The sequence below is a fragment of the Myripristis murdjan genome, chromosome 15, assembly GCF_902150065.1.
Source record: "Myripristis murdjan chromosome 15, fMyrMur1.1, whole genome shotgun sequence".
NCBI lineage: Eukaryota > Metazoa > Chordata > Actinopteri > Holocentriformes > Holocentridae > Myripristis > Myripristis murdjan.
The window spans coordinates 1,954,327-1,969,180 of NC_043994.1; the positions used below are offsets into that span (position 1 = coordinate 1,954,327).

Consider the following 14,854-nt stretch of genomic DNA (forward strand, 5'->3'; position numbering starts at 1 on the left):
TGCAGCTGACAGCCGACATACACATGTTCTGTGCCTGCATGAGAGGAAATAGCTCTCATATCAGGAGGTGGCAGTAATGCAAAAAAGCAAACCAGAAGCCTCAGGATAGCAGAATGATACAACAAACTTGCATTAGGCCACCATTTTCATGGCAGTCTATCTATTCAAAGGGTTACGTCATACAAATTGAGAATGTCTGATGAAAAGTTACAGCTGAAGCTGGTGCTGTCAGCCCTTGGTTCTTGGTTCAACCCTTTCTGGCTGGCTAGGTGGTTAGCACAATATCGATACAACACAACTTGCATTTCTCTTGTTATTCCCTAATTTGCTTGGGCTGAATAGTCAGTCAGAAAGCTCTCTGACCAGTGGCCTACACCACAGATTCTACATGCTGAATAAACGGATTGGCTGCTGATGAGGGCCAATGAGGGTTGAAGATGTGAGTCATAACACACAAACCATGATCATCAGCCACAAATAGCAAAGACAATTCCAACAAATATCTGCATAATTGGTGGTAATGGCAGTGGGGGTTGTAATTATTTTTTGTGTTATGCTCGTGCAAAACTCTGCATCAACACCTTACCTTACCTTACCTTACATTGCTGACTGACTACCTTTAATCTAATATATTAAGTATTAATACTTAATGCCAATTGCCAAAACATTTCCTACTGAGACCAAGAAACTGAAATTTGACATTTCTGTCTTCTTGAGTCACATACATAGGCTATTGTAATGGTATTTATGTTCCTCACTGTTCTCCTGTATGAATAAGGTTAGACCTACTGATGGCAGACCACCTCTCACCACACCCATTACATATACACACACAGCAAATGCCCCCTTCAATACACACATATGCACCGACACCCCAACACGTTGAACATTCATCCCCCTGTTACGCCAAATAAAGAAACCTGATCCAAGGTTAAACCCATTTAACTGCTCTTTGATCTCTAGAAGGAAACACAGCTGCCTGAACCAAAATATGTGAAAAAAAAAAAGAATATGTACTGATAATGTATCATAAGTAGCGCTTGTATGCTCCTATGTGATGCATTCCTATGTAACTTACAACCTCTATTCATCCAATAGCGGGCAGTTTGACTGTCATGTCAAACTGAGTGCAGCTCAACTAGTTCAAATATTTGTAACTATTCATTTCACTATAATTTTGCCCAGATCAGTCAACAAATCTCGCTCAGTTTGTCCAAGCATCTGAACATCTAATCTGGGGGATTCTCTGAGGTCAGCTATTGAAAGTCATGCCAAAGAATGGGCCCTCTCTTGCTCAAATTCCAAATAAACCCCATGTTTATCCTTTTTCTTCCTAAGGGAAATTGTATTATTCTGCACAGTAACATGTTTTATCCATCTATATTTTCCCTTGTGTGACAGCTCAAAAGGTTACCAGAAGCAGAGGATTGCTGTCATAAAGTTCCTGGATGTTAAGCAATAGTATTTGACCCTAGCAGCTGAACCATAGTGACAGCCATTGCAGTAGCATTAACCTGTCACCCAAGATTTATGTGTTGGACTCGGCACAGGGGTAGCACTCTTCATTGCAATTTAGTCTTGAACTGAATTGAAATCACTCTGAAACCATGCACTTGCAGGGAACTGCCACTGATATCTCACTGCAATTGCTCATTGTAGTACTGACAGACAAAACAGTTCCCCTGAATATTTACCAGTCCACTTTAATAGTACCTGTTGGTTGGTAGTTTTTCTCTCAGTTGAAGTGGTGGCCTAACATTTTCAATCACTGATGATGAATGAATGAGAGTGTTTGAAACTGGATGCTTTTCTAAGACTATATTTTGGGAATCACAAACCGGTTGTTTCCTCACTTCTGTGTATAGTACATACAAAAAAAAAAATGGTTCTAAAATGATTCTTACAAAGACTGTTTGGATGCATAAAGAACCATCAAATGCTAAAGAGCAGTTTCTAGTTTTTCCAAGACAGTTGGTGGGTCTTTGAAGAATATTTGAGGATTCTTTGAACAACCATTTAAAGAAACAGTTCTTTAAACAACCATGGTCTGAAAGATGTGCTGTCAAATCAGAAATAGTTATCCTATAGCATCACCATGAATAACTATTTTCTGATCCAGTTGATTTTAAGAGATTAGGTTTAACTTCTATGTACCTTTCTATTCTCTCTTGTTTGAAGAACCATTGCTGGTTCTTCAGTTAACTGTTTTTTAGTCACTTTGCATTTGAGCCATTTTAAAAAATGTTTTTTTGGTCCTTGGTGCAATCATTAAAGGTTCTCCTATGGCAGGGATATTAATACTCAGCAGCAATTGGGCCAAACTGGAAATTCACTTGGTATTTGTGGGCCACACAGAATAATTTGTAAATGAATGGCTACAGGTAACTCTTACTCTCACAGTATAATGTTAATAGATCTATAATTACATGAAATATAACAGCCATGCACATTTCTTTTTTTTCCATTTTAATGGTATCATAATAATCACTGTAATACAATACAATACAACCTGATACATTATTGTTAAAGGTTAGGCTGCATCTAAGAAATCATATGGGCCCATGACATGGGCCCCCACTTTAATTCTGCAATCACAACAAGCAGCAGTAAGCACTGTGTCCTTGTGCAGGGTCAGTGGGGGCATATCCAAACTCACGCACTATTTTCATTTGTCTGAGCGCAGCCTGGTGCTGGATAGTGCTGGGTGTAGTGAAAATGTATTAGGCTACAGGGGCCATTTCAGTGCAACACCCCTCCCACCCTTGCAGCAAGCCAAGTGCACAAGCAGGAATACACCACATGAACAGGCAAAGCGTGTTTCCAGGTCACCAAAACACCAACTGGTCATAGCTCTGCTTGCGATGGTCTTTATGCACCCACGACAACCCATCATGTTGTTCTGACAGGTCCTTATCCATAAAGATAGAAAACAGAATGATTATAGGGTAACACACTATCCATCAGGCTAACAGTAGCCTGTGTAGGCCTGTAGTCTATGTCAATTTTTCTATCATGGGCTATCACTGATGCCAGCCTGATTTACTCGCAGCCACTGGTGGACCATAGAAACAATCAAACATCAAAAGGGCCCTATCTGGCCCATGAACCGCTGGTTGAATAGGCCTGTCCTATGGCGTCACTCTGAAGAACCATTTTCAGTTCCAGATGTCACCTTTATTTTTCTGTGTAGCAAATTTTGATGAGTCCTGGCTATATTTCCTCTGTCTGGGCGAGGGGTGGCTAACAGTGATGGTATGAAAGGTACTCCAGAATGAATTTGCTCTAAATTATGTAACCGTTATTGTCAGTCTTTCAAATAATATTGTGATGTAAGTTTAGAATCATAATATGCCCTAATTTGGTGCAACAGTGGTTTGGTGGAATTATCAACTTTCTTTTGGCATGCATGGCATAGAGGGCATTAGATATATATGTGATAGCTGCTGGGACACAGAAAATGAGTCACTGGGAGGGAGAACTGGGTGCCAAAAGACTGTGTTGCTGGATAATCTCTGTAGACTTAATATCAAAATAATATCTTTAGATATTATCTGAAATCTGCTAAATTTGAAGACATATTGGGTAGATCTTGTTCAAATACTTTATGCATGACAAAAATGAAGCTCGTCTATCTCTTTCTCTTTGCTGCTTGTGCGTACCTTACTCATTTGATTAGGGAGTTATTGACCCAGAGATTATTGCAATATTTTTCCCTCTATCAGGTGACAAGTTTCTCTGTTTCTATGAGCAATGGGAAAATGGCTCCCTGTGAGAGATAAATCCCCTCTGGAAATTGAGAGCAGTTTTCGAGGACACAGATCTGGTAGCAATTATTCTCGCCTGTGCAGCGCATAAAACCTTTGACGTTTTACAGCAAGCGCATGTAAAACACAGCACATAAAATGTATTCATTAACTTTTAAAATATCATTCATCGATATCAGAGTCTGGCGTGGTCTGTGCCAACATTACTGGTTCTCTCTGCCAGGTATTTTAGACGTTTCCATCAACATGCTGCCCCACATTCAACTGAAAGGCAGGGATTTGTTTCAAGTGTGCATTCACTCCAATTGGACTTGACAAGGCGAGGGGTGCTTTTTTGCCATGTCTGATGCGATTGCACATTTTCCAGCCATCTACTGTCGTGACAGGCAAAACAAACCAACAGTTAACCACAGTTAGTGGCATTTCAACTGCACTTAATTAAATTGGTGCGAGAAATTCTCCCTATCATACTGATGGATGGTGATAATGAAAGTGTATAAGAATCCATGTTTTAAAAAAAACTCCAGAGGAAAACATTAATATACATTGTGTTAATAACAGTCTAGTTTCTGTGCAGAGTTGGCTTGGGGGTGGGGGCGCTTACCATTCACCGCACTGTCAGACAGTCAGTATAGTACTAAACACAATGCCTGTATGATTATCAACAGATGAGCCCTCATACCAGTTTGGGAAGATATTTGACAGAAAATACCATAGGAATTCCATCAACAAAACTGTAAGGGGTTGCAAAGCAAAACCAGATTGCAGCAAATTTATTCTATATACTTGCTTGTCTACATTTTGTCAGCACATTGATACTTTACCAAGCAACACCCACTAGGATGTGTTTGGGATTCATCAGGAATGGCAGGAGTTGTTAGAGTTGTGGCCTGCTGGCTAAAAGGTCATCACTTCAAATCCTCAAAGAGGTTGGCACTATGTGGTTAGGGAGCGTGAATGAGAATCTACCCTCTTTTAAAAATTACCATATTTTGCCCTTGAGCAAAGCCCTGAATTCTATTTTATTGCCTAAACCCAACCTTTCTCCAACCTCAACCAGGTTGTTTTGTTGCCTAAACCTAACCACGTGATGCTGACACGTGATTAAAGTGAAAAAGCCTGATATATCTCATCCTGACACCAAAGTTTGCCTTTAGTGTCAGTGTCAGACATGAAAGACCAAGCTGTGGTATTTGACAACCTGGGAAGGAGCTTGTGATGCACAGGGAAGCTCCAGGATTTTACGAACAAAACAATGTATAGTTATGTGTTACAACTTTACGATGTCTGTCTTTGAGCTCAGTAGGCCAATTTCTTGTAGACCAACTGATTTTTCATTTTCAAACTGGCTCAAACATGGATTGTGCATCTCTCTGAGCCTAATTATATTTATTACTTTTAGCAATATTATTGTTAATAAAAACATAATTATACAATAAGTATAACAGTAGGCCTACAAATCTGTTAAATAAATGATTTTATGTGAAGGTACAAGTGATCACTGCACCATCTACTATCTTGAGGCAGAACTGCAGGTTGGCTGCGAGATCAGTGGAATAACACAAAGTTGCAATAAAAGTGTCTTCTACTGGTTGAAGGCGATGTCAGTCAAAGTCATGTTTGCTATCAGAAGGTGAAGGTAATTTCCTTAGCTATATTTAGCTTTGCTACATGTTCTGGTCAAAATGGGACATATTACACAAATAATGTCCATCTGATCTAAAATCAAACATTCAGCTTGTTGATGGATATTTTATGGATATTTACTGCAGGCATGTGGTTTAAGATTAAAAAGGTACATTAAAATAGTTCAATGCATTCGTATTTTGTCTAAATTAGTGCAGCAGTAACAACACACATTTATTTTGCACTTGTAGATGTATTTTCTGACTGATAATGTGTTCATGGATTTCTTGATGTTAACATTATGTTTTATTTCATCATCTAGCTATACATTATTGGCCATTAAAAGCCACCATGTTGTGCAGACATAATTTTGTCTTTCTAAGTAGACATTTTCATTACTTATGAAAAACAGCGGCATGGAGAAAGTTAATATTTTCTTTGTGTAGCTTGTAGAACCTTCAACAACTGCTATCCGGTTTTTGTAGATTAGAACACAGTGCTGTTTTTCCGAACAGCAGAAAGCTTGTGTAAACAAACAGTGTCCACAGGTGTTGTCACCACTAGAGGGCTCCACTATGTTAGGTCTGAAAATCTCCCATTAAGTCAGTAAGTCAGTGACATAAAAATTTCTAGTCTTCCCACAAGTGGGAGTCCAGCAATAAAAGTTGATTAAGAAGCGTATACTCACTGTTGCTGGATGTACTGGGGTCGGGCCAGCTGCGGGGCCTGCTTGACGGTCAGCCTCATCTGTGCCATGTTACTGACAGAAGGGGAGGCAGGGGCCGTATAACCTTGCGGGGGTACCTGCTGAGGTATGGGCCGCTGGGGTATCATATTGTGTCCATTGGTGTGACCATTAGTATGACCAGTGGTGTGACCATTTGAGTGACCAGTGCTGTGTCCATTGGTGTTTCCATTGGTGGGTGTATTCCCAGGCACAGCTGGAAAGGGGGGGCTGTGCGCTGTCTTCTGCTCACATGCCTTGCCCTTGGAACCAGGCTTGCAGACACAGAGCTGAGGCCTCAGGCACATTCCTCCATTCTGGCACTGTGGGATGCAGTTGGCTATAGCACAAAGCCCAGACACAGAGAAAAGGGGAGAGAGAGAGAGAGAGAGAGAGAGAGAGAGAGAGAGAGAGAGAGAGAGAGAGAGAGAGAGAGAGAGAGAGAGAGAGAGAGAGAGGGTGAGAACAAGTGATGAGGATATGAGGTCACACACACACACACACACACACAACAACACAAAGGAAGATACAAGTGTGTGGACCAACTGGACATGAGTTTCCAAGGTATCTGTGGGTCAAGTCATTAGGTCTGAAAAAGTGTTACAGTATGTAAATTTAGTATCTTTAAATTTCTTAAAATGTCTTAAATCCTGTTACTAGATGTGTTTTAATACAATGATAGTGTTAAGTTTACCAATATGCATACAGTCTGCATTATGAAATATGGCTGATAGGCTAGAAATGACAGCTTTGTTTCAATATTTTTATTTTTAAATTGGTCTTAAGTTCCATGTAGTATGCACTCCTACTACAGTTTAGCACACACATACACAACACACATCCGCACAAGTATGTGCTTACACACACACACACACACACACACACAGTTTATCCACCATCTGACACAATGTTCCATGCTAGATGCCACATGTATGATGTCATCATAGAGATCCCTCTGGCAGCAATTTTCAGTCATTTAGTCATTAGTACTCAAAACCACCTACTAAACAGCTTTGGCATAGCTTAGTTTGACGTGCACTTGCAAGCATGTATGCACATATAATATTCAGAACTTTACAGTTCATAATGCTGCGTTCACATTTTGTCCAAAGAGGCTGTAGAATGTGATGACACTCTTACACACTGACTGTGACACTGCTAGATATCTTTTTGCAATCCACCCCCACACACAGTTTTGATCAGTAATAACAGAAACACAATGTGCAACCAGAGGTGGACGTGGCTGTGTGTCAACCAACTTGTCGGCAGCTACACGCAAAGTCAGAGGACACCCCTTTGGAATAATGCGATGAGCTGACGCAGGCATGGCCTGAGAGGACATGGGCCTGGTCCAATCAGTGTGACAAGTTCATATGTTGTTCCTTAGCCCAGGACAAACTATGCGTCTTCATTTTGTGTTATGCTAATGCGCTGGAGAGTTATGTTTAACACGTTTTGTGGTATGCCACGCCCACTGACATACTAGTTGGCTAGCAAATGCTGTTCCCCAAGAGGATGAGCATCATAGCGACATGCATGGGCAAGATGGTGGGAGGGGCTTGGAAGAGGAGGGAAAGATAAGCAGTTTGACTTCAGATTTTTGACAAAATTCTACCAATTACACATAGATATCTATGCAAGCTTTAAGCTTTATTTTACAAAGAACTTTCATTCTCATTCTCACATATGTGTGTGTGTATACACATGTATATATATATACAGTACAGGCCAAAAGTTTGGACACACCTTCTCATTCCATGCGTTTTCTTTATTTTCATGACTATTTACATTGTAGATTCTAACTGAAGGAATCAAAACTATGAATGAACACATGTGGAGTTATGTACTTAACAAAAAAAGGTGAAATAACTGAAAACATGTTTTATATTCTAGTTTCTTCAAAATAGCCACCCTTTGCTCTGATTACTGCTTCGCACACTCTTGGCATTCTCTCCATGAGCTTCAAGAGGTAGTCACCTGAAATGGTTTTCACTTCACAGGTGTGCCTTATCAGGGTTAATTAGTGGAATTTCTTGCTTTATCAATGGGGTTGGGACCATCAGTTGTGTTGTGCAGAAGTCAGGTTACTACACAGCCGACAGCCCTATTGGACAACTGTTAAAATTCATATTATGGCAAGAACCAATCAGCTAACTAAAGAAAAACGAGTGGCCATCATTACTTTAAGAAATGAAGGTCAGTCAGTCCGGAAAATTGCAAAAACTTTAAATGTGTCCCCAAGTGGAGTCGCAAAAACCATCAAGTGCTACAACGAAACTGGCATACATGAGGACCGACCCAGGAAAGGAAGACCAAGAGTCACCTCTGCTTCTGAGGACAAGTTCATCCGAGTCACCAGCCTCAGAAATCACAAGTTAACAGCAGCTCAGATCAGAGACCAGATAAATGCCACACAGAGTTCTAGCAGCAGACCCATCTCTAGAACAACTGTTAAGAGGAGACTGCGCCAATCAGGCCTTCATGGTCAAATAGCTGCTAGGAAACCACTGCTAAGGAGAGGCAACAAGCAGAAGAGATTTGTTTGGGCCAAGAAACACAAGGAATGGACATCAGACCAGTGGAAATCTGTGCTTTGGTCTGATGAGTCCAAATTTGAGATCTTTGCTTCCAACCGCCGTGTCTTTGTGAGACGCAGAAAAGGTGAACGGATGGATTCCACATGCCTGGTTCCCACTGTGAAGCATGGAGGAGGAGGTGTGATGGTGTGGGGCTGTTTTGCTGGTGACACTGTTGGGGATTTATTCAAAATTGAAGGCACACTGAACCAGCATGGCTACCACAGCATCCTGCAGCGACATGCCATCCCATCCGGTTTGTGTTTAGTTGGACCATCATTTATTTTTCAACAGGACAATGACCCCAAACACACCTCCAGGCTGTGTAAGGGCTATTTGACCAAGAAGGAGAGTGATGGAGTGCTGCAGCAGATGACCTGGCCTCCACAGTCACCGGACCTGAACCCAATCCAGATGGTTTGGGGTGAGCTGGACCGCAGAGTGAAGGCAAAGGGGCCAACAAGTGCTAAACACCTCTGGGAACTCCTTCAAGACTGTTGGAAAACCATTTCAGGTGACTACCTCTTGAAGCTCATCGAGAGAATACCAAGAGTGTGCAAAGCAGTAATCAGAGCAAAGGGTGGCTATTTTGAAGAAACTAGAATATAAAACATGTTTTCAGTTATTTCACCTTTTTTTGTTAAGTACATAACTCCACGTGTTCATTCATAGTTTTGATGCCTTCAGTGAGAATCTACAATGTAAATAGTCATGAAAATAAAGAAAACGCATTGAATGAGAATATATGTGCGTGTGTGTGTGTGTATATACACACACACACACACACACACACACATATATATATATATACACACACATAAATTTTTTTTTTTTTTCTTTGTCCCATGGCACCTAATGAATGCTTGGTAATATAGTAATCTGCTGGCCCTACTTTTATGTCTTGTATGTGCCAATAAAAATTGAGAATTCATTGTACATAGGCAAATACAAAGGATACTATCTAATCTACTATCTCTAGAATACTATCTAAAATGTTGAGTTCTAGAGGTTAGAAGCCTTTCTACAACTGATGCTGAAGTCAATTGCCTTTGGCTTACTTGTATTTTTAGCGGCCATTTTCAGTCTAGTACAGCATGTTGCAAGGACATAACTCAGGCTGTAAGTTAATAAAGTATATTTTATACAGGCCGTGAATGAGTGCAGGATTCTGTTGCTGATGTACTGTTGTATTGTTCTGTTTTACTTTTTTGCTGTATCAACTTTACTCCACTTTAATTCCATTTTACTTTGGCCTTGACCGCTTCTACTTTAGTATATGATTTCCTCCATTTGACAATAACAAAACTTATACTCAGGTGTGGATTTCATGTGACCAGAGTGAAGTAGACTGTGGATATTCAATGGGTATATTTTCTTTAATTTTGAAACCAGTGGACATAAAATGTTCTTCCTCTTCCAGTAATCACAAGTATATTCATCAGCGTGGTTTTACATGTTTGCTGTATGAGTTATTCAAGGCACAGGGCTGCCAACCGTTACGCACTGAACGTGAGTCACATAATTTAGTCCTCTCACATGCTCTCAAGCTGCACTTCCTATTTCTAACACTTGTAAAGAATTATTTCTCAATTTTGTTATTTTGAGAAATCAAAAGCCAAATTTCTGCTAGCACAGGTACTCCTCCTGTCCTGTCTCTCATCAAAGCCCTGTTGCCAGAGAATGTGCCTCAACCTACCCTCAAGTGCACGAGGCACAACCCTCTCTTGGAAGAGCAACACTTCCACTTTAATCAACACTGCACTGGCTCTGCATTAAGCTTGCCTTGCAGCTCCATCACACGTGTGTCACCGCAAGCTTCTTTTCTTTTTCTTGTCTTTTTTCATTTCAAATCATTTTTTTTCTCTTTACACATTTAAACACACCATTGTCAATTCACGACTTAGGCTTTAACCATTTATACATCAGTATTTCTGTCTATCTTTTGCCTCGCTTGGAAGCGGGAGCATATATGTCACCTTGTAGGTCAGTCAGTTGTTAGGTCCTGAACAGCATATCTCCAAAATTGTTATGGATGCCTAGAACAGTGATTCCCACACGTTAGTACCACCAGAGGTACATGAGGCTCCACCTGGTGGTATGCAAGAGCCTTTCTCAAACGCCTAACAATTGCACTTAAACTGGTCCTTAATTCAAACCCCAAAATTGTCACTTCTGTTCATGTTATTGCAGATAACAGTTATTACATGTACACATCATACAATAATAATGTAAAATTTATTGTCAATTGTTGAAATATTTTAGAAATACTATTTGCCTGTGCCTAGCTACATGGGGTGATGTCACAGACAACTAGTAATGTCCTTCTTGTGTGGTCCTTGGGAAATTTAGTTTTTTTGATGACCTTCCCTCTAGCACCACTAGCAGGCTAAAAATTTAATCTTGTGCATTAATGTCTTAAAAACTACTTTTTGTATTGCCAGGAAATGTGGCATCACTAGATCGACTTTGGTGACTCCATGACCTTTCCTCTGGTGCCACCAGCAGGTCAGACTGTCAACTCTGAAGTTGTGATTTCCTGACCAAAAGAAAAGCCAAGCTATTCACCTACAAGTCTATGTGAGAACACGTTTGCTGTTATTGTTATTTGCTGGAGAAAATGTGTCTCATTAAGGTCCCAAAAGCTGTGTTGAAAGAAGAAGAAAAAAAACAGCAAAAAAAAAAAATAATAATAATAATCACAATTTGGATCTGTTTATCTTAATCTTTGAAAAACTAACCAAAACTTGAAATTAAAAACAAAATGACCCAGTTGTGATAGACCTTGAATTTAAGAAACTGGACATAATATTTTGGAAATCTTTTAATATGATGTCACTGTCTGACCAAATGTTGTCTATGCATGGTCGCTTAACTGCACAAATAAGAAAATGCACCACCCAAAAACAAGATGGACCCAGAAATGCACCAAAATTGCCAAAAGGTGTATTCCCTAACATTTACAGTATATCTGATAAGATGTGAAAAAGTCATTATTCCAATTGTGGACCAATCAATGTGATGCAATCAGTTACTTGTTTACTGCTGGATCCAGTGGTGATATTATGGGCATGCGGTTGTCTTTTGTGTGTGTGTGTGTGTGTGTGTGTGTGTGTGTCTTGAATTTTACAGGAGGCTGGCAGACAGCCTGTAATTACACTAGACTCCATCCTCCCCAGGCAGATGATAGAGGCTTCGATTTTTCAACTACAAAGCCTGCCTAATGGGCAGTGTGGCTAAAGTTTACACACACACACACACACACACACACACACACATGAACATTCATTCAAAGATTTGTCTAATGAAAACAAACAAAATATATTTTTGGCAAATGCAGATCTTCGCACCTGCATGTGCTTGCACGTGCCCATGCACACACACATACCACACACACACATAATACTATACTTGTGAGAACTTTCCATTGACCACATCCATTCCCGATTCCATAAGCTATTTTTTTCATAACTCCAAATCTAAGTCTTAATCCTTAAAGGGATAGTTCACCCACTTTGAGTATCCAGCACTAAGCAATAATGAGAGGAAGATAGCACCACTACTGTCCTACATAACAACTAGGGGGGAAGTGAAATAATGACACATTTTTCTAAATGGGTGAACTATCCATTTAAGTTGCCCATGGAAGAGGTGAGGACTGACGAAAATGTCCTCACTCCGGGGGTCTACAAATCAAACCTGTTCTCACAAAGACAGAAGTACAAGAACACATACACACACCACATGCTCTGTTAAATGCAAAAGACTATCTGTGTGTGTCCGTGTGTGCAGAGCTGGCAGGGGAAATGAGTCAGAAAGAGGCCAGTCACTCCCATAATCCCCCAGGGCCCCCGAGGGTGTGTCACCTCCTCACTAAACTTGTTAGCCTAATTAGTGGCTTTGTGTGTGAAAATGATTAATGAAAGAGAAACTAAAAAGCGAGCAAAAGACATCTGCCAATGCAGTGGGGGGGAGAAAACTCCTACAAGTTCAATATGCAGACCCTAATCCACAACAGCACTGCAGGACAATATACTGTAACAAAGAGTATATGGGGCCAGTATGGGTCTCTTATTGAAAATAAGATCAGGTCTAGTTGGTGTTGTCCCCCTCTTATATGATGGATATGATGCATTTGATGAAGAATTGCTTAATACTAGGCTACACTAACTGTCTATGGAAAAACTGAAACTGTATTGAAATGACTCTAATGTGATATTTTCATTAGATTCCAGACTAAACTATATTGTTCCATAGTCTAAATGAATTTTCAGAGGCTTTTACACCAAGGAGCATGCAATATTAGAGAACAGCAAATACTTGGAATATTTTGGCATGAAGATGGCATCAGTATCAGCATTCAGAAATGTCCTATAAGTTGAGGTCTAGTTACAATTACAATTAAAATTACCATTCACATTTGACAGGAACTTTTATCCAAAGCTATGTACATATGAGATTTTTATACACCACAAGCAAAGTTCTATTCAGGAGAGAACAACGACATCAAGTTCCTGGTTCTGGTCCAAAGGACAGAGGAGCTACAAGGCAGTGCAAGGAAGTAATGTATAGAGTGCATTAAGTGCATAGAGGAAGGAAGAAAGCATAAGGGCAGATTTTTTTGTTTTTTTTTTGTATTACATGGAGGATTATACTATCCATTAGGTGAGAAGGTGATCCCTAAAGAGCTGGGTTTTTAGCCCTCTCTTAAAGAGTGAGAGGGATTCTACAAAGCCAATGCAGTTTGGTAGCACCTTCAACCACCAAGGAACCACAGAAGAGTCAAGCTAGTGATTTAGGGCCTTGTTGTGCTGGCAGCACCAAGCACCGTGGCAGAGTGAAGTGGGCAGAGGCATAAACCTGAAAGAGGGAGTCCAGGTAGGTAGGAGCAGTTTTGGTTTCTGCTTTGTAGGTGAGTGTCAAGGATTTGAATTTGATGCGAGCAGCAACTGGGAGCCAGTGGAGGGATATGAACAGTGGAGTGATGTGCAGTTTTCAACTGGTTGTATACCAGACACACAGCCACATTCTGGATCATCTGCAGGGGCTTGACATGCTTACCGTGAGCCCTGCTAGTAAGAGCCCTGCTTGTCCCAGGAGTTGTGCTGCATGTTCAGGCAGGTATTGTCTGATTTTCCTGATGTTGTACAGCACAAATCAGCATGGGCGAGCCACGGAAGCTACATGTTCCTTAAAGGTCAGCTGGGCATCACTTATGACTCCCAAGTTTCTGGCATATTTGATGGGAATGAGCTGTGCATAATCCTGTTGGATACTGATCTGTTGTTATACAGAGGGACCAGCTGGGAAGACAAGGAGCTCAGTCTATAACAGGTTGAGCTGAAAGTGACATTCCTTCATCCATGCTGAGATATAAGTGAGGCATGCTGATCTTCATGCTGAGACTGGAGGGGTCATCTGGCTGGAAGCATAGAAGGAGCTGGGTATCAGCATCAGCACTCTCTAGCATAAGAGTGGCATGAAAAGCCATGTGAGCGGATAACTGCACCAAGGGAGGAGGTGTATATTGGAAGGAGAAGGGAACCAAGCAATGACCCTTGAGGTACCCCAGTGGACAAGTGGTAGGATTTAGACATTTCCCCTCTGCATGACACTCTGAAGGATCTCCCTGATCCTGAGTTCGAGTGCAGCAAGTGCAGAGAGGAGGATTTGGTGGTTAACCGTTTCAAAGGCAGCTGATAGGTCAAGCACAAGTAGGACAGAGGACTGACCAGCAGCTCTAGCTGATCATCCCGTTTCCACTACAGACAGGAGTGCAGTCTCAATAGTGTCCGCTTTTGAATGCAGACTGGTTAGGATCATGTAGGTTATTCTCAACGAGAAATTCAGAGACTTGATTAAAGACTATGGGCCCTATCTTGCGCCAGAGTCCCTAAACCCGTTATTTGGGGATTTAGCATTGCGCAAGAGGCGTTCCCCCACAAAAGTTGCTATCTTGCGCACCTGCTGTTATCCATAAAACACTTGCGCTACCCACTATATTATGCATAGGCGTGTTTTGGGCTTTACGCCAGTTAAACCAATCAGTGTGCCAGGTGCCATTGCCTTTAAGGGCAGGCTGCGCTATCCTAAATCCTAAATCCTAAACCCGCGATGGAGAGAGGGAGGTAGATTTTCTCAGGGCTTCTACTGAGGCTAAAGCAAGT

At 41.0% G+C, this 14,854-nt stretch overlaps 1 protein-coding gene across 4 annotated transcripts in view; it reads right to left on the reverse strand.

The window, feature by feature from the left end:
• ltbp1 (latent transforming growth factor beta binding protein 1) overlaps positions 1–14,854 on the reverse strand; it is a 174,226-nt gene that overhangs the window by 140,551 nt on the left and 18,821 nt on the right. For all 4 annotated transcript variants that reach the window (XM_030070903.1, XM_030070901.1, XM_030070902.1 and 1 more), the window contains exon 3: positions 6,079–6,454. In XM_030070903.1, coding sequence (XP_029926763.1) covers positions 6,079–6,454 — 376 coding nt within the window. The remainder of the gene's footprint in view (positions 1–6,078; positions 6,455–14,854) is intronic.